Consider the following 21,230-nt stretch of genomic DNA (forward strand, 5'->3'; position numbering starts at 1 on the left):
TTGCCATTTTTACAGTGGAGCACATCATGGAAAAGAAGTCATCCTAATAAAAGATACATAGAGAAGAAGATGAAGGAGGAGAAGGAGGAGGGGGAGAGGGAGGAGGAGGAGGAAGAGAAGGAGAAGGAGGAGGAAGAGGAGAAGGAATAGAAGGAGAAGGAGGAGGAGAAGGAGGAGGAGGAGGGAGAGAAGAAGAAGGAGGGGGAGGAGAAGGAATAGAAGAAGAAGGAGGAGAAGAAGAAGAAGAAGAAGAAGGAGAAGAAGGAGGAGGAGAAGGAAGAGAAGAAGAAGGAGGAGAAGAAGGAGAAGAAGAAGGAGAAGAAGGAGGAGGAGGAGGAGAAGAAAAAGAAGAAGAAGGAGGAGGAGCAGGAGGAGGAGGAGGAGGAGGAGGAAGAAGAAGAAGAAAGAAGGAGGAGGAGGAGGAGGAGGAAGAAGAAGAAGAAGAAAGAAGAAGGAGGAGGAGGAGGAGGAAGAGGAGGAGGAGGAAGAGGAGGAAGAGGAGGAAGAAGAAGAGGAAGAAGAAGAAGAAGAAGAGGAAGAAGAAGAAGAAGAAAAGAAGAAGAAGAAGAAGAAGAAGAAGAAAGAAAGAAAAAGAAGAAGAAGAAAGAAAAAGAAGAAGAAGAAAGAAGCAGCAGCAGCTTGGGCTCTTCTGTGTCTGACACAAATGCACAGGGGCATTATGGGACATTATGTGTCACACTCACTCTACCACTCCAATGGCCTCTCCTCCAGATTCCTTCTAGGGAGTGAGCACCTGGGGGACTTAGGGTGGTGTTCCTCTAGGGAAGGGGCACACTACCTTTCTCTGCTTCTGAGTTCAATCTTCTCTGTCACTGGGATGTCCTTTCTGTGAAGCCTGACAAGTGTCCTGGATCAGGGTCACTCTATGTCTTAGTTTCGTTACCTCTGGCTGTGAGAAAACACACCGAAAGAATCAACTAAGGGAAGAAAAGGTTTATTGTGGTACATTGTTCTAGGTACGCTGTCTCCTGGTGAGGAAGGCGCTGGGCAGCTTAAGGACGCTGCTCACTTTTCTCTGCACACAGAGACAGAGAACAGGGAAGCTGGTGCTTGGCGAGTGTACCCCTTTCTGATGGCTGGGCCCACACTTACCTTTCTTGCAGGCCTTCCCTCAGAGTTAACATAAATCACACAATTCCTGTCAGGTACATCTGGAGGCCAACTAACTCTTCGCAGGTATCCCAGAAGCTTGCCTCCTGGGTGATTCTAGATCCCGCCAAGATGACTGAGGCGCTGTCCTCTTGACAGTGTCATACACTAGGATGGGCTGCTGCAGTGGAAATCTCACCTTTTTATTCAGAGCCAGACACGCCCACCTGAATTTCGGGAAGGTTGACTTGTTAGCCAACGTCCCTGTGATCTTCAGCTGTTGGCCTTTGTTTTCGGTCCCCAACAGATCACACAGTCTGAAATTCTAGCTAACGGAAGGCTGGAGGCAGCATGTGACCAGCTGTCAGTCGCTGTGGTGAGGAAGCCCGGTGTAGAGAGTGTAGAAGGACCGCAGTCTTGGTTTCCCATGACGCTAGAGTGCCTTCCTATCCTCTCAGTCCTAGGGAGTCCGGCTGCTTGCAAAGGACCATCACAAAGGCCTGCTGCTGACAATACTGACATCCCCTCACGGAGGCCTGGGGAGGGGCCATCACAGCCTCCAGCTACTGTGTACCACCTGTGGTGTCCAACCCTTTCCTAGTTCCACACGGCCTCAGGAGGAAGATTAGGAGAAGGGGCTCCACCTACGCAGCTATGAGAAAACCATCTCTGTTGGTAAAAGACTTTTCTGTGGTCTGTTGCACCTTGTCTGTGGAGCACCCACGCTCCTGTAAGTAACCCCTCACTTATGCTTTGCGAGAAAGCTCTGCAAGCTAATTGGTTCCCTAGAATGAACTTTGCTGGGATCCTACCTTGGTTTGTGGCTAGAGTCTTAGAAGTGCCATGAATCCGCCATGCCATTCTCCCACCGGTTGCCAAGGAATTTTAGCAATGGATGCTTATTATCAGGCCCTTGTGATGAATGATGCCTACTTTTCTTTGTGGTTGTTGTTGATGGTTTTTCATTTGCTCGGTTTTGGTTTTTGGTATTTTTGTTTTGCAAAGACTAGTTCCCGTGGGTGGGTTAGATGATTTACTTTATGAGGCCACTGTGTTGGCATTTTGTAGAAGATACGCAAAGAGAAACTTGAAAGTTACTGCTTGAATGTCTTTGTGGACTCAGAGGGAACCCCAATTTTTTGTATTGGAGGATGGTGACTCATGGAGTCCCGAGCCTAGCAGCCAACTAGACTGGTGGGGGGGTAGGAAGTGAGGGCACAGGGGAGGTGTGCAGCTCAGCCCAGTGCCCTGCGCTCCTTTCCAACATCTAGTTTCAGTGACAGCAGCCAGAGAGGCCTTGGGGCTTTGGGTGAATGATTTTGAAGGTGATGTAAAAGGAGGGTGTGGGGCTGGAGGTGTAGCTGAGTCTGTAGAGTGAGCTCTGAGTTTGATTCCCAGAACGACATCTATGCATGGTGGCACACACCTATGATTTTAGCCGTGAGGCATGGGAAGGGGATCAGTCCTGAGCCACACAGTGGGTTTGAGGCCAGCTTGGGACACACGAGACCCTGTCTCAAGAGAGAAAAGAAACGCACTGAGGGTTGGAATTGGAAACCTGACTAGGGGTGTGACGTTGTGAAGAAAAGACAGACAGAAAAGCTGGCCTCAGGGCATTGTGAACACACACACACACACACACACACACACACACACACAGAGAGAGAGAGAGAGAAAGAGAGAGAGAGAGAGACAGAGAGAGAGAGAGAGAGACAGAGACAGTTCCCACCACAGAGCCTCAGGGAGGGGCTAGCTAGTTTCTGCAGGAGGTGCCTGTAGGAAGCAGCCTCAGGTTGTAAACTCTCTGGAGGAGGAGGAAGAAGAGGCTGAAGGTCCTAGTTGTTGCACACACTGACCAATTGTTGTTAAACACTAGAATTTGGTCGGGAGGAAGGCTTTGGCAATTTCAGGCCTGACCTAGGTATGGGGAAAGGCTACGTCAGTTTCCCATAAGCTCAGGACCTTGTACTTGTTAGCCAAGCCCCTGCCAACAGCACACAATCACAACAACACACAATCACTCACAACTTTGTTCTGGGCCTCCTCTGTTCCCTACAGCCCTGGGTTTGTAAACAAGCAGAAAACCTCTAGCTGCCAAGAGAGGAAGGAGAAGTGTGCCTTAGCAAGGTCAAGGCAGGTTCCTTGAAAGGTCCCTGGCACTTCCCAGAGACCTGAGGGCAACTTTGAGCAATGGAGATACTCACTGTGCAGAGTGATGGTTTTGCTTCCATTTCCGGTGTGTGACTTTTGCTGTAGAGTGCTTCTGAGTGTGGGGCGTGGCCCAGTAAGGTGTGCACTGACACCAAGGTGGGGGGCATTGCATTAGCTCTATGTGGCGAAACAGAGCGTGGGCCAAGCACACAGGATGTTATTTGAGGACTCAGTGGGAACGTGCTGCTACTGAAGGAGATGAATATTTAATATTTCCCAAGGATCCGTCCGTCTGTTCATTTTATCCTTCTGTATATGAGGAAGAGAAAGCAAGTGGAAGACACCCAGGGCAATTCAAGGTCGCTGGCCTCAGTAGTCGTGATCAGTAATGAAACAGGAGAAACACAGGGGAGGAAAACCGCGCTTACACTATTGGTCACTGACCAGTCTCGGACCAGACCACTATTGTTTTTCAGAACCTTCCCTGTATTTAATTAGTAAGAGCAGGTAGCGCAGGATGTGTTGTTAAAACGGGAAAACAAGCCGTTAACCTCCCTTCCTAAAAATGCAAGTTGGGTGTCACTAGACTGATCAGGATAGTTTGCTTCTAGAACATTCTGACTTCTTTGTAGCTGTTTACCAGACTGTTTTCTGTGCTAGTCTTCTTTAGCTAGCCTTCATTCACACAGCTATAGGTCCCTTCATCTAGCACTGATGTGCTCAAACTATTATGAACGTTACGGGGGTGGGGCAGCTAAGATGAGGTTGACTGAGTTAGGCCTTTGGGGACCTCAGGTGCTAAGGCCTAGGTAAGATGTTAAGGCCCAGATAACTGTTACCTGTCCAGCCTGCCATTTTGTGCTGTTACTAATGCCGTAAGGAAACTTTCTCACGTGCTGTTACAGCTGTTACTAGGATGTTCTGTGCTTTGGTGTTCTTGGAAACCAATCACAACAGAAACCAGTTAGAACAGCTTTGTGTAGTTATCCACAGTAAGCTTGGACCCAAACCAACTGCCAGACAGTACTTCCTGCACCAGAGTATGAGCCTTTATGGTGTTGCCTTTATCAGACGCTGCTGGGGTGGACCCCAACATAAGAGAGACACCTGCACCGGTATAAGAAAGTATTTGGAATAAGACTCCATTTTGAGTAGAGGTTAAATAAAGTTTAAGTTCCCAAGACCTCCCTGGGAACTGACATCCTACTAGGCAGAAACAGACGTGTACATGGGGAAGTGACATCTGGTTGGCACGTTAAGACCTGACAAGACAAGTTTCTTGACATAGTTGAAAATCCCAACCAACAGGAACAGGATAAATGTACAACAACAACAACAACAACAACAACAACAAAAAAAAGACCTGTTCTAAGACATCCCCTATCCCTGAATCCTGATTGGTGGAATAACTTGACACAGGTGTTTATAGATCTCTGGTTTAAAAAGCTCTGCAGGATCTTGACCCAGGATTGAGGTTCAGCTCCTGAGTCTTCACTGTGGCCCTGATTGATCAGTCCTGGGGCGTATGCTAAATAATTCCTGTCTGACTGAGATCCGTTTTCATGTGGTTTGTGAGTCAGCTCCTGGACCACACCACCAGCAGTGAGGCCTCCCATGGAAAGACCCTTTGATTTGTTTCAGGTCTGGTTAATCATGCGTCAGCAGAAATGATAGTTTTCCAATTTGTTCTAACTGGCCAACCAGTTTGTATCTCTCCCCCAACTGCATGACAACACATGATCTCCTTCACGGGGAATGTAAGGCACTGTGATTGAATAATTTTAGAACCAAAGAGAAGTCCATAATTACTATATTATTAGCTGTGGAAACTGAAACCATTGTTACCCCTTTCCGGTCTTCTTTCCTATCAATTCATTGATATCAAATTCATTGATATCATCTCCATCTTCCCAGACACCTACTTACTATTGCATCTCAGCCTTCTGCTATCATCTATCTATCTATCTATCTATCTATCTATCTATCTACCTACCTACCTACCTACCTATCTATCATCTATTTATCATCTATCTATCATCTATCTATCTGTCATCTATCACCTATCTATCTATCTATTATCTATTAATCATTTATCTATCTATCATCTATCTATCAGTCATTATCTATCCATCCATCCACCTATCTATCTATCTATCTATCTATCTACCTACCTACCTACCTACCTACCTATCTCTCTGTCTATCTGTCTGCCTGTCTGTCTGTCTACCTACCTACCTACCTACCTATCTATCATCTATCTATCTATCTACCTACCTACCTACCTACCTACGTATCTATCATCTATCTATCTATCTATCTATCTATCCATCCATCCATCCATCCATCTATCTATCTACCTACCTACCTACCTATCTATCTATCATCTATCTGTCTATTTATCTATCTATCATCTATCTATCTATCTACCTACCTACCTACCTATCATCTATCTATCTATCTATCTATCTATCTATCTATCTATCTATCTATCCATCCATCCATCCATCCATCCACCCACCCACCTACCTACCTACCTATCTATCTATCTATCTATCTATCTATCTATCTACCTACCTACCTACCTATCATCTATCTATCTATCTACCTACCTACCTACCTACCTACCTACCTACCTACCTATCATCTATCTATCTATCTATCTATCTATCTATCCATCCATCCATCCATCCACCCACCCACCCACCCACCCACCCACCCACCCATCCATCCATCTATCTATCTATCTATCTATCTACCTACCTACCTACCTACCTACCTATCATCTATCTATCTATCTACCTACCTACCTACCTACCTACCTATCTCTCTGTCTATCTGTCTGTCTGTCTGTCTGTCTGTCTGTCTACCTACCTACCTACCTACATATCTATCATCTATCTATCTATCTATCTATCTATCTATCTATCTATCTATCTATCTACCTACCTACCTACCTACCTACCTATCTATCTATCTATCTATCTATCCATCCATCTATCTGAGACAGGGCTCATTCAGGCTGGCTTCAACTCTGCCTCCCGAGTGCTGGAATTATAGGCACTTACCATTGTGCTTGGCTCTTTGGGACTCGAAAGCAAGGTCTTCTGCATGGAGGCAGGTGCCCTCCCGAGCAGTAACAAACACCCCCAGTGGTCTTCTTTAGGGGAAGGGGGAGGGTATAGGTAAGTGATGGGGATTGAACCTTGGGACTTATGTATACTGGGGAAGCACCTTAATTTTTTTCATCTCAGCCTGACAAAGTGTCACACACTTTTAGTCCCAGGACTCAAGAAGCAGAGGCAGGTGGATCTTTGAGTTCGAAGCCAGCCTGGTCTACAGAGCAAATTCCAGGTCAGCCAGGGCTACACGGAGAACCCTGTCTAAACGAACAAACAAACCCCCAAAGAACAAAGGAAACAAATCATCTGCACTGTGCCAAGCATCAGATCCCTTCTGTTCTAAAACCAATTTATGTCTAGAATATGCATCTTTTTTTCCTTTCTTATTCCTACCGTCAGATCCAGCCTACTTCATCATCTTAAGTAGTTTCTGTGTCTCTAGTCTCCCGTCCCCCTTTCCGTGCCCCCATCTCCCGCAAACGCCATCTCACCCACTGGAGGTATGGAGAGAGGGCAGCATCTGCCTGATGATCTATCTGCCTTAGCGTCTGCACAAACGCTCCACTGCTGTCATTTGCTGCAACCATGTAAGGAGCTCCTGCTGTGTGCACGACAGAGGACAGAACATATTTCACTGTCTTCAGAAATGTGGCCACTCCTGCACAAGTACACGCTCACTTAATAATAGCTTGGTTGAGACGGAGGTTGTCCAGGTAGAACAGGCTGGTCTTGAACTTGCAATCCTCCAATATCAGCCCCTCAGGTATAGGGATTACGGGTGCCAGCCACAACATGCAGGACTTTTCTCGGACCCGTCAGTCACCAAATAATGACACAATGACTTATTTTTATTATAGCTCAGGTCTTAGCTTAGGCTACCCCACAGCTAGCTCACCTAACTTTTCCATATATATTAGTCCACATCTGCTCCTTGTTACCTCTCACTCTCAGTGTGTCTGGCCTCCTCTGTGTCATGCCGGTGACCCATCCCGCCAGGATTCTGCTCCCCACAGTCCCAAGTCTCACTGCCTCTTTCCTTCCTCTGCTCTTGGCTGTCAGTCAATAGCAAGCCAATCACTTGGAGTGGTGTGGCTTTGGTGGAGGAGGTTCATCAGGGGTTGGAGGTCTCAGACTCTCGAGCCAGTCCCCTTCTGCTGCCTGTGCATCAGGATGCAGAACTCCCAGCCCCTTTGCCAGCACTGTGTCTGCCTGCACGCTGCCATGCTTCCTGCCATGTTGAGAAAAACTGAGTCTCTGAACTATAAGCCAGGCACGGTGAAATGGTTCCTTTAATGAGTTGCTTTGGTCATTGTGTTATTTGGTCACAGCAATACAATCCAAAGTAAGACAACCTTCAGCCAAGTATTCAGACAGACTATGGGGACCATTCTCATTTAAAGCAACACACTCTACGATAATTTTATATTATAATGTAAAATCCACTTAGTTCAACTTCAGAGGTCTGCATAGTCTTTCATGGCCTTAACACTGTTTATCTCTCGCCCCACACGTTCATTTCTGTGTGCATACTTACACACTTTACATGACGGGGGTGGGAGGATCCCAAAGATCAAACAAGCCAGGCATGGTGGCTTGTAATCTCTCAGCAGGACCCACAGGCAGCAGGACAAGTAAGAGACAATGGGCTTGGCTTGGGTTTTTGGAACCTCAAAGCCCACCCCAGATACAGGAGCCTACAGTGGCCATTCTTGATTAAACCTCTGTAGTAGCTAAGGCATGTTAATCTAAGGTGTTATTCCACCTGTATAGTCACCCCCTTTTTTAGATACGATCTCTTGCTCACCTGGAAGTCTCCCCGTAAGGTACACTGGGACCCCGAGAGCCTGTCTCCTCTTCCTTGGGGCTGAGATGACAAGTGGGTGCTACCTTGAGAATCTGACTTTATTTATAGTTCCAGTTGTGAATCCAGTTATATGTGTTTTTAGCCTTGAAAGACAATCGCTGCAGACCTGACGTAAGTCTTCCCACAGTATTTCTGCTTCCAGAGACACAAGGTGACTCCCTCCAGTTTTCCCTCCCCATGGCCCTGCTCTCTGCCTACCTTCTAGATATTTCTTTTAAACACTATCATCTAGTTCCTTTGAGATTCCCAAACACACCAGTCTCTTCTTCCTTGGCTCCTTTGGATTTCTATCTTCTTTGCTTTTTTTTTTTTTTAAGACTTATTATATTTATATGAATACACTGCAGCTGTCTTCAGACACACCATAAGAAGGCATCAGATCCCATTACAGATGGCTGTGAGCCACCATGTGGTTGCTGGGAACTGAGCTCAGGACCTCTGGAAGAGCAGTCAATGCTCTTAACCACTGAGCCATCTCTCCCGTCCTCTATCTTCTTTTCTTTCAGTATTTTTCTTCTTCTGTTTTACAGAGCTGTCTCATGTAGTTTGAGGACACACCCTCCCCCTTATCCATCCAACAGGAGCAGCCCTGTTCTTCTTGTCCCGGGCAAAGCAGAGACCCTCCTCATTCTCCTGCCTTATGTTGCTCACTTAGGATATGGACTTTGACCAATCATCCTTCATGTGCCCCTCACCTGGCTTGCTCTGTCGCTGGCTTCCCCGAAGAGGTCTTCTGAGACTGTTATCTACTGTGGGGATGAGATATTCTGGGAATTTAACCATGCACACCAAACTTTTAAAAGGCCGGAAGACTGAGAATAAAAGCTCCATTGACCTGCTGGCTTCCAGGTGGCACAAGGCACAGACCGATCAGTGAAGAGTCTTTCCTGTGGTTTCTTCCCACCTCCCCCACCCCACTTTGATATTACCAGGATTGTTTCCTTTTTCCCTTTGTGTCCAAGCACAGAAACACTGTTTGGATCACCCGTCTGTCCGCCTGTCGGCCTGCTCTGTCAGGTGGCGAGACTGTTTATTTCCATGTTAGCTGCTCTGCCCTCCCTACTTCGCCAGCACTTTTGGGGCTGGCTTAACTTGGAGGACATCTCTGCCTTGGCCCACTGCCATTTCTTCAGACTAGTGGCCACCAAACAGCTTTAGGGAGAGGGACATCCCTAGTACAAAATTCTGAGGCCTGAGCCAGTCCAAGCCAGACTCACTGAGCCATAGGGGACTGGGAAGTGGGAGAACGTGAGGCAAACCGAACCTTTACTAGCAGCCTGTGAGCACAGGACACGTGCAGTATGTTCTTGGGGTTACTGCAACCACTGGGACACACAGATGGAGGTGATGCCTGGTCCACAGTCGGCGCCACACAATCTGAGGTCAAGGTTCCAATTCATCGTCCTCCAGGGTGAACAAAGGAATTACAAAGAACACATGCTCACTGAGGTCTGCATAAACTCACACTCAGAGCCGGTCACGTGTGCAGATATTACGATCCCAGTGAATGAGCTTTTTTTTTTTTAATGACAGTACACGTGGAATGTGTTCCACTGACTTTCATTAGGTGCCAGACCTCTCTTTCCCTTTGATAAATGCCTACTCTGTGTGGGAATTGGCGGGGGACTTCTGGTGGACCTTCAGTCCTGTTCCCTAGGAGACAGGACACAGACCGAATTGCTGAGCTGTGAGACTCCCTGGGTGGTATGGGTGTATTCTGTGACTTAAGGAATCAGTCCCATAGCTCTGAGCTTACCCCAGGTAGAATGACCTTGGGCCTACAGATGACCCTTACCAATTCACCTTCTGGCCCTCCCGCCAGTCTTAGGAAGAAAGGTCTAGCATTCAAAGCTACACACGGAGTAAGTAAATTCCGTAAGCCTTTCATCTCGGACAAGCTGACTTTTCTCTGGGCCCGGAAGAGGTATTTACAGGCTCCCTTGGAAAGGTGGGTAATGCCAGCCTAAGTAGCTCAGGCTCCCTGTGAAGTTTATTAGCAATTGCAAAGCCCAGGGATATTCCCAGCCCCTCATTTAATCCCCAAGACAAACTTCTCAGTGGGCGGTACCCTCCAATCCCCACTGTCACAGACGAGTCAGCCTGGATTCATGCACCAATGCTTTTCCTGCCAAATTCTGACTCTAACCATAACCCTCTTTGGTGCGATCCTCAGGCATATTCTTGCCATGGTGGCAGTTGGTGGGGAGCACCCTTCCAGATCCCATGTGGAAGCATAGAAATTAGCCATTTCTGACCTTGCCAAATATCAAACGACCATCAACGAGCTTTTATATAAAAACTGAGCTTTATTACAATCGAAAAAGAACAAGGACAGGTTAATAAGTGCCATTAATTACAATGTACCTGCTATTTACAAGTAATTATACTTTTAATATACAGCTTGGATAAGGTTCGGTCCATGTGAACAGACACACCGTAGTGAAACCATCACAAGTTCAACCCCACCCTTTTGTGACTATTCTGAACTGAGACATTAGCATTAGAGACAGAAAACAAACACCCGTGTCAGTTCCTTCAGTTCCTTAAGTACCGGTACCGAGGGAAAACCTGTGGGCTGACCACAGAGTAGAAGCATGCGTGGACTGAATGGTACAAGTATTGCTATCATCTAACCCTAAATACAATGCACAGGATCATTGTCAATGTAACCACAATTTACATAGCACCTGTTAAGGAGATCAAAGCCTTTGTCCTTACATTATCCTACGTGTTCCCAAAACATCCCTATGAGGTAGGCAATGGTTGGTAATCATTATCCCCATCTTGTAATATGGAGAAACTGAGGCACAGAGAAGATCAATCATTTGTTTGAGGTCACACAGTAAAGCTGATGGTGGAGCAGGGACCATAGCCCCGTGCTTGTGTCTCCAAAGCAATCACTCTCTTTAGACAAAACCGTATGATCTAATTTAACACATCATTTCACGGTTCCAAGGACATTTAAAATGTGCTCCCCCCCCCCCTTCACCAGTACACATAGTTGGAACACTATAGGCAAGAACAAACACTCTGGGACAATGGCAGACAGATCTATGCTCCACTGGAAAGGCCATGGGAGTCTTGTTCTTTTATTCTGGGAGTTGATCTTCCTAGCGGAAACAGTCTAAAGTCTGTAGAAAAAAATATACTGGGAAGGTTGCTTCTCCTGGCTTACAGATTACAGCTTTAACGACCACACTACATTTTCCACAAACTTGGCTTATTCTTGAGTTACAAAGAAAATACCTAAATAAAAAGTTTAACCTTTGAGTTAAAGAGCGCCCCCCCCCACCTTGTACCCATTTACAGTTAACATGTCAACACGGTGGTTCTCAACCTGTGGGTTGAGACCCCTTTTGGGTTCTTTACCAGACACCCTGAAGATCAGACATTTATATCGTAATTCACAACAGTAGCAAAGTTACAGTTTTGAAGGAGAAACAAAACATTTAATGGTTGGCGGTCACCACAACTGTACTAAAAGGTCACACAGCACTGGGAAGGTTGAGAGCCACCAGCTTAAGTGGCAGGTGGGAAGTGGGGACAGTGTAGTTTTGAGAGACAGAGTCAGGAGCTACCTACAACACTTGGTTCAAATTTTGCTTTTTGTCCTCCTTCAGAGTCAACTGTGTATGTGACACTTAAAAAAATACTAAAAGACACAGAATGATTGGAATTCCAGACTCAACTCTCTAGGCACCCATCCTTCATCTCTCTCTCTCTCTCTCTCTCTCTCTCTCTCTCTCTCTCAGCATTTTTCATACAGAATCTCTACTAGACAAATACTGTGAGTGGTTTCACATTTCTGGGTAGTTGGCAGGTCTCTGTGGAGTAATGTGGAGAGCGAGAGAGCTAGAGCCAGCCACAGCCACACACTGCAGAGCAAAGGGGAACTCAGTGCCAGGGAAAACACATGGAAGCGCGCTAGGAATGGAAAAGTCACCAGCCTCGGCTTGCAGGTTAGCGGGTGACCTTCTCTTGGAGCCTGAGAAGCAGGGAAGGGGACTTCCCACCCCAGACTCGAAGGCAGTGGTTCTCGTGGGCTGGTGATTGGAACTGGACAAGAATCAGGACGTCCTGTAGATACGGCACAGAGGTGATAGTTAGGGAGACACTCATCAGTGGGGGTGATGTGGCAAATGGAAAGAGGGACAGTTAGGCCATTTGTGTGGGAGCAGGCTAAGTGAGGAGAAGGAAACACTGACTTCATATCCCAGTCCGTTTGCCTCCATAAGAGCATCAAGGGGATAAGCTTCTGAGGCTAGTGCAGATATTTCTGAATGTATAAAACAAAGGTTTAATAAGTATCTTCACATCTAACAACAACAACAAAAACACTCTTTACTCTTTCATGAACTAGATGATCAGATGGGCACAAATATCTGTGGAGATAATTAGTAACTGCTTTGTGTCCTCAATGACTTTGTTCCTCCCTTGAATAAGAGGAGCACCTTTAAAGAGGTCGGGAACCTAAGAGATGCATCGCATTCAACCATCCTTATGAGGGAACTTTCCAGACTATGAGGAAACTTTCCAGACCGAGAACCGCAACCTCTGTTTGTAACAGTGTATTTAGCTGGCTGTATTTCAGACGCCCCCACACATCACAAGGCTTATCAGTGCAACAGGATTCTCCAATAGGCAGACAACACGGCAGCATTTTCCTGTGCCTGTTTAACGCAGAAGCCTGAGGAGGGACAGTCACCAACCTTTACAACACATATAAGGTGATTTGAGATGACCAGAACATTTTCTTAGAATAGGGTCTGGCCTGGTAGCCCAGGTTGGCTCTGAAGACCTTCCTTCTCTCCGGCTCTCCCTCGCCATAAGATAACAGGCACGGGCTGCCAAACCAAACCAAACCAAACCAAACCAGCCCTACAGAATACCAGTGCCAATCCAAGGGGAAAGTCTGCACTGAGATAAAATAAATATTAAATGGAATGATCTTTAGTACTGCCTTTTAAAGAAAACCACGCTTCCATTTTCATCTGAGAGTAAAAATCTGAGCAAACATCTCTCGGTTAAATGAAAGAACCTGAAGGCAATAAAACACAAATATTTAGAGGTCAGATGTGAGGATAACAGAAGACCCTAAAATGAGCAAAGCACAGGATTAAAAACACCATGCAGATGTTCTTTTTAATTCTGACTTTTAACATTTTATTTCCTAATTGTAGACACAAATTCTATTTCTTTCTGGGTTCCGTACTTTAAGTGAAGCACTTGCTGCATAAATGTGTCCACAGCAAGGAAGGAGGATGATGCAGGTGTCACTATAAATGGATCCACATTCCTTACCGTCACACCCTCCTATTTCCACACGGGCCAGTCACTAACGGCAAACATTACACTTTCAATGTCCTCTTGGCACAGCATGCTACACCTCTTAGAGCATCCAGGAAGTTGCTCTCAGCATAGCCTGCGATTGCCATAGATGCCTATCTCCTAAGCTGTCTGGGTACCAGAAACACTGTCAGAAGAATGGCACCCAGATCACAGGGACTGACCCAAGGGGCACTGACCTCACAGTTCCCATTTCCAAAACCCTGCTTCAGCCTGGCATCAGCCACTGCTGAAGACTAAATGAAGCTAGCTCCAGAAGGCATCTCCTAATTACCCAGTGAAACAATGGGAGAACAGTTTCTTTTCATTATGTGGCTATGACACAGGTTCCTCATACTAGTGGGATAAAATTTCCAAGTCTGTAATACAACAACACAGCCCAATTAGTGTCAGGGCTGTGCCAAGGCAACACTTCATACACACACACACACACACACACACACACACACACACACACACACACGCGCATACATACAGCTCATCACTGCTGAAGGCAGGGCATATTCAAACTCTACAGGTGAAGATCAAGGAAGCCGGTAAGCTGGGGAAATGTTAGTTCTCTGGGTTGGGTGCCTCCTGCTCTTTTACATTCAGTTAGAATTTACTGTGGGAGAATCGATTCTATTAAATTTTCTGTAGATCAATCAGTAACCCTTTTCTCACAAAGAATATTGGTATTATTTAGAAGCTTTGCAGACTCAGTGATGTGATTTAGGTAAGGACGAGTCAAAAATATGCGACCAACACATTTATGAAACCGACTCTCTTTTAGAATTTCAGAAACCTTTCATAGAAGATAGTCTATGGTTTCTCATGGTTTCCGTTTGGGAAGTGCGTAAAGCAGCAGAAAGTGCTTTCAAGTTTTTAAAAGTATTTAAACGAAAAGAAATAACTACTTCTAATCTAGATAGAATTATAACTCTGAGGAAAAACAATTTCTTTTTATCTTTGTGGATAAGTTCACGTGGGCGGGGTAAAATCGGACATGCAGCGCAGACACAGTTTATGCGTACAGTCTCGCCTCCTTTGACGATGATTTTTCACACGTTTAAACTCTGTAACATTCAGACTTTAAAGTAAACTACAGGCTCCGTCCAGCTCAAAGATGGGAACGCACGTTTTGAGCCAAGGAAAAGAATAAAAGCTCACAGGAAAACAAGAACCTGGAAAACTGAGCCAAAGATGACTGCACACCAGGAAATGCACGACAACCACGCGCTGGAAGCTTAGCTGAGCAGAGCTGTGTCCCTCTCTTCTTCCGGTCCTCACAAGCTATTGTTTACTCTTGTAATTTGTGTTGGAGGAAGGGCCTTCTGGTTCCTTGTACAGAACACCCCGAGATCGTCTGTCACACTCTTACCACTGGGAGGTTCTTAGACCAGGAGAAGAATGTCAGGGCACATTTTGTGATTATATACCATGTTTGGAAACCCTGGGGACATTCGGACAACAGGTTTTCAAGATGACATGATTACTGATAATGAACTTATCTCTAAAGAAAGAGTCTTATACTTTAGAGACCATACCAGCTGCCCTGCTAAGACTCTTTATAAAACCCAGTCAGACTCCTGAGCTGTAAGGTGACTGTAAGAAATTCCATGGTAGGAGTGCCCTGTGGCATGGTTAGTGCCATGTGATAAAGGGACCCTCGTGGCCTGAGAGATGGTTGGGCCAAACTCATTAATACACAGCAGTGAAAATCAGTGGCTGCCGCAAGCCTTGCCCTTTAGTGCTCCCGGGATAGTGCTCCCAGGGCACCTCCCTCCCCCGTTACTGAGAGACCAGCAGAGGTTATGCTTATCTACATGGCGTCCTCATGGATGATTAGGCTAATCTCAACAACATCTAAGAGAGTTTGCAGCTCCACCCATGAGACCCACGATATCGAGTACAAGGATGGAAACACAGGCCACAGCTGGTCACTTCACCCTCCCAGGCACACTCTTTGTCACAGGGAAGGAAAACAGCATGATTATTAAGTCATTAGAAGATGTCACACGGCAGTGGGAGGTAAGGGCCTCTCTCTCTCTGTGTGTGTATCCTGCACGACAGTTTGGCGCCTTTCAAAATGAAAAGTGAACACGTTTTCCAATGCTGGCCTTGGAAGATCTAGAGAGACGACTGAACTTCCACTCTGAGCTGCTTCAGCCACCAAGTTTTTGGGAAGCGATGAAAACCGGGGCGCTTTGCATCGGCAGATACTGCACAGCGGACACCGCTGCTGGAGTGCTTAGAGGTGCCGCCAGACTTCAGTGAGAGTCTCATACGCCCAGGACGTTCACGATTCCCCAGTCAGGTTCCGTTTTAGTTTTAACGCAGAGTATTTCAGCAGCGACAGTGGCTATTCGTGCCCATTGCATTTCGCCACCAGCGACCTTGGTGTTTGGGAGCTAGAACTCCCAGTGCCGACTGAGAAGCTGAGTCTTAGCAAGTCTTCAATGTTTTATTACTTGTTAGAGAAAAGAATAAAAACTGACCATAATTATCTAGCTTATGTGCTTTATGGTATCTTTTCAAAAAGGAGAGTATAAATCATTGTACATAAAATCCAAATAGTTAATATATATATTTTCTGGCACTTTCTAGAAATTAGGCATTAAACAAAACATCTTATAAATTTATATAATAAAATAAATGTTTACATTTTACTCAGATCACCATCGGATTACAGGAAAGTCACACGTGTGGGCAGCAAAGGTCACCGGAAACACACATTTATGTCCGCAGCTCTTTGGGGCTGGACACCATGGCATGCCGTCCACGCATAAACATTAAGGCTCTGTTTGGGAGGAAGAGCGCCGGGTATAGAAAACTATAGAAGTACCGCAGTGGTTACGAGACATTCAAACACTGTTGGGGAAGGGTTTGAACATAAAACACTGAACTTTGTCTGAACTGACCCTCATGTACCTTGTGAAGACTGCAGATGCTGTATCCAAATTAGGAGCAAAGACCCCAGAGACTCCAGGGGCCACCCCTCCCCCAATACCGCTCAGCCTGTACATCCAGATTCCCAGAGGGCGGGTTAATGGGAACCAGTTTCTCTCCATGATATTAGCTGAAGGCCTTTGCAGGCCAGAGGGAGACCGCCCTTGGGATGAACCACACATGGGAGGTCTCCAGGAGTGAAAGGCCAGCGTTTGAGCACAAGTTTAGAGGAAAGGAGCCCGAGGGAAGAAAGCCTGGCTCGTCCACGGTGGGCAGGAAGAATTCCAGGCAGCTGCAGCCTTCTTTAGTGGGAGGTGGCGGTCAGGGGTACCGGTTTCTTGGGAGCACGGGAGGGTGGCTGTCCTGGCAGGTGGGTCGTACCTTACGGTGTCGGAAACTGTGAGCCTGCGTGACTTCAGTTAAGTGAAGCAGCAGGAGACTGCTGCCGCCTCTCCACAGCGGAGCTGCTGATCCCAGGCTGGCTAGAGTCTGGTAACATCCCTGCAGTGCTGCAAGTCTCCGATGCTCTCGTAGTCATTCTCCTTGGGGACCAGGTGGCCGTTGGCCCCCAGATGGACCTTTTCGTCCTCTCTGTTTAGAGTCTGTATGGCTTCATAGTCAGGTTCTGGTTCCTCACTGGGTCTCCTTGCTGGTGGCATTGTGCTGGTGCTGTTGGGAGCTTTCTCGAAGTCTTTCACAGTGGCATAGAGGTCGTTACAGGAAGATGACGACCTCTGAGGGGCATCCCGCACGGGGTGGCAGCTAGATTCTGGTCCTTTCATAGATGGTCCAGGCTTGTGTGCCGACTGCCCAGGCTTATTCACCGAGGAATACATTGCTGAGATCTAGGGGACAGAGAGATGTGAACAAGACATCTGCAGGCTGTTACTCCCTCCTCCCCTGCCCGGTGACAAGCTAGACACTTGGCACTTAGGAACATGTTCCACCCCCTGTAAGTGTCGTATGTTGCTAGAGAATAATAATTACACTATTTCCTTTCTGTAGCTGAGTCATATTTGATTAACTCTCTATAAACCATGTTTTGCGGCGTTCACGTGGGGACAGGTGGCGCCCTTGTGGCTGCAGGACTCAGAGGACTCAGGAGGAAGCAGTGTGTGAGCCAGTGAGGGTACCCCAGAGATGCAAGCCAGAGAGTGGAGGTTGGGAGGCCTCGGAAAGACCTCAGCAACGGGCTGTCCCTGGGATAGTAAAGTAACAGGCCCCACAGATGAATGCCAGGTTTTACCCTGTGCGGTTAGGGAAACAGGTAGATGAAAGAAAGCTCCTGTCCGTGGGAAAAGAGCAGACGGGATTGGGAAGTATCCTGAGGAAATAGGGCCTTGAACTCCGACATGCTTCTCCTTCCTGCACCACACTCAAGGGTTCTCTGTACAAGGCAACACTCCTGCTCATGCGTGTGGGTTCCCACAGGCGCACAGGACACACACTGGGCCTTCCCCTCCAGCTGTGTGCAGCTAGAGCAGGGGAGATGTCCGCTGCTGTCTGAACCTAGCACGCCGTGTGCCACAGTCGCGTGCTGAAAATCGACCGACTCTTTACCCTGGTCCTCGGAACGGTTCTCACGGGCTGCCTCACGATGCTCACCTTAGCTCGGTTCGTCTTTCTGGAGGTGACCAGCATTCCTCACGGAGACATTTCCCATCTCCCGCCCATCCTGACTTTCAGAAATTTCCAGCCTACCGCTGTATTCTCTCTAAAGGCCGCCCTGACTAGAACGTTTATTCTTGGGAAGAAGCACTACTTTTTGTGGTGGGGGAGGGTGGTGGGCAGGGTCTTGGTATGCAGTCTCAGCTTCACTGAACTAGACTTTCTCCAGCCTCCCAAGCAGGCACTGAGACTCTGAGGAAAACCATGACTGTGGGCTAGGTTGTTTTGTTCTGTTTCAACGTGAAGAAGTAGAATCACCAGACCGGAGAGGACCTCAGTTGAAAAGGGACCTTTGTACAGTCAATTGTAGACAAGCCGGTAGGCCATTTTTAAATAATGACTTGTGTGGGAGAGCCCAGCCCACTGTGGCTGGCTCCACCCCTAGGTCGGTGACTGGTTTATATAAGAAAACAGGCTTTCTTATATTAGTACTCCATGGCCTCTGCTTCATTCAGTCCCTGCCTTTAAGCTCCTGCCCTGACATCTTTCAGTAATGAAGTTTTAAGTCTTATGTAGCCCAGGCTAGCCTGACATAGCCAGAGCTAGCCTTGAACTCTTGATCCTCCTGCCTCTACCTCCCGGATCACGGGACTGTAGTTGTTCACACCAGATTGGATTTATGATAACTGGGGTTACAGACTTAGCTCCCATTTTCTTTTAACATTTGTTTTTAAACTTGCATGCGCATGTGAGCACAAAGGCCTGTGGACAGCAGAGGCGCTGGATTCTTCTGGAGCCGGCGAGGCAGCTGGTTGGGAGCTGCCCAGCCCAGCTAGGTTCTGGCAAGTGAACTCTTGTGCAAGCGTGGCACATACCGTTAACTGCTAAACCATCTCTCTAGGCCTCAATGGCTGCATTTCTCTAACAGACTTATTCGGTCATTTGAGAAGAATTGAAATTTACCTCCTCTTCTGTAAGAGTTGGATCTTCTTCCCGAGACTTGTATGACAAGGAACTAAATCTCTGTCAAAAAAAAAAAAAAAAAGCAAACCAAAGTAAAGCAGTTTGAAGTGAATAGTTTAACCTAGGACACACGTCTACACTAATGCTTTCACGCGATTTCTACAGGATACTGACAGTATGTGTCCTGCGTCACCTGCTCCCATGGCCTTGGTCACCCAGTGGCTTCCGATGTGTTAGCATTTGGTTCCTAACTGTCCCTGAGGAAGGGCTGATTGATGGTTCTACACGGCATAGCAGTGTTTACTTCCGAAAGCCTGCGGGTATCACCAGGAAGAACCCCGCAGCTCTCGCAGTCTCCCCTTGACTTGTTTCTCGGTGAGTTTGGTTTCTGGTTCTTCTGTGATTTTGGCTCTGGTTTATTAACTATTTCTAACATGTTTTTGATCTTAATTCTTGATTCCGACAAAAGCAGATCCATGCGAACCACCTGTCTCCCACACTGACTGAAGCTTCTCTGTCTCCCAGTGGCCTTAAGTATCTCCCTGTCCCTCTCTGTCCACACCGCTTTCCTTACTCATCTCCTCTCATTAATTCCAACAGATCGTCAGCACTTAGTTGTGATGCAACTATCTGTTCCTTTCCCCCTTCATTTCTCTTCTGCCCTCTGTCCTTCCCTCCTTCCCAGTGGCTGCGTCCTCGGAGAGGCTGCCTTCCCACGCTAATGTGATGACTACCTCTCTCTCGCTCCGTCCACATCAGCAGATCCTCTTCTTGGTGGGATTATCTTCACTTACACACATGTCACATTCAAAACAAGACGAACTCAACTGGACTTGCAGCTCTGTCTTCTCACTGTGGTCTCGGCCAGCCCCTTAACTCTGCACCCCACCCCCACTTACTCCCAATCTCCCTTATTTCCTTCTTTTCCCCTTTAAACTGTATGATGATTTAAAGGTGAAGTCCCACAATGACCTGGGATTCTCATTAATTTGTTCGTTCACTGGTCTATTAATTAATACCTAGAAGGCCTTATGGCATGCGATAGGTGCTTGATAAAAATTTTTGTTTTCATAAACATTAAATATTTGAAATTCTTAATTCACATAAAATTGGGACTGTTTCCACAGAAGAGGGTTAGTCGTTTTTATAATGTGAAGGGACGACTTGATCCTTAGATGTGTATTTCCAGCTTTTAATGTGAAATCTGGAAAACTGCTTATTAACAAGCAACCCTCTTATCTTCCATATGTTTGCCAACCAAAAGCTGTAGGCCTTGTAAACTCCTATCGGCTCCATCTGTCTTTGGTCATATGAAGGGTGGAAACTTCTGCACTTCATGGAAATGTTTACAGATACTTTTATGGCGCTTGCAGCAGCCGATTTCACAGATAATGTGAACTGTTGAGATAAACTCAGAACAGTGCAAAGAATGGTGTCATAGCACAACCAGTGCAGCCATGGGAGGGGTGGCCGTCGGCAGTGTCTCGCTGGAAGATGATTTTCGTCGTTCTCACTAGGTACCGGAAGTCTGATGTTAGCCGACTGAAGTAATGCAGGCCTAGTTAACCTGCGAGGGCAAGCCGGCATGCAGACGTGAGGCTCACCGTGGTTCAGACACTAGGACACATGCACCGGTTTAGACCTCTGCTGACTAAAATCTTAGAAATCACTTAAAAACACTGTTTAGGAACCGGGGAAAAGTGAGAGCCGTTAGCTGGTGTACAGGAAAATCCACAGTCAGCTGCGAGCAGGCACCCCTGACACCCAGCCTCTGTAAAGGCCACTGTGCTTTGGGCTGTGGGATTCTGAAAGGTTCAAGGTTACCGTGCCGCCCGAGGAACAGAAGAGGGGGGATGTCCGGAAAAGGATCTTGCCAATTTAGTTCCCAGGCTTCAAAATGAAGGCAATGATATTGGTCTAATTAGATATAAAAAAATCTGGAAACTAAATGAGATGCTGAGAAAGGTTTATAAACATAAATCTTTTGTCAGTTAAGGTTCAGAGGGTAAAAAAAAAAAAAATCCAAGCACAGCTGATGCCACAGGCACGCGCGCACGCGCGCGCGCACACACACACACACACACACACACACACACACACACACGCATGCACACGCACACACACCTCTCAGTCTGGTAACG

General features: G+C 46.8%; 1 protein-coding gene across 1 annotated transcript in view; it reads right to left on the minus strand.

Moving 5' to 3' along the window:
• Positions 1–17,000: 17,000 nt before the first annotated feature.
• Positions 17,001–21,230, minus strand: part of PAG1 (phosphoprotein membrane anchor with glycosphingolipid microdomains 1) — a gene marked incomplete at its 3' end in the record, with an annotated part of 39,919 nt that continues 35,689 nt past the window's right edge. Inside the window, exons 6-7 of the mRNA XM_080929258.1 lie at positions 19,090–19,149; positions 17,001–17,363 (exon numbers count right to left, since the gene is read on the minus strand). Coding sequence (XP_080785384.1) covers positions 17,001–17,363; positions 19,090–19,149 — 423 coding nt within the window. The remainder of the gene's footprint in view (positions 17,364–19,089; positions 19,150–21,230) is intronic.

The sequence above is a fragment of the Micromys minutus genome (genome assembly GCF_963924665.1).
Source record: "Micromys minutus genome assembly, chromosome: 15".
NCBI lineage: Eukaryota > Metazoa > Chordata > Mammalia > Rodentia > Muridae > Micromys > Micromys minutus.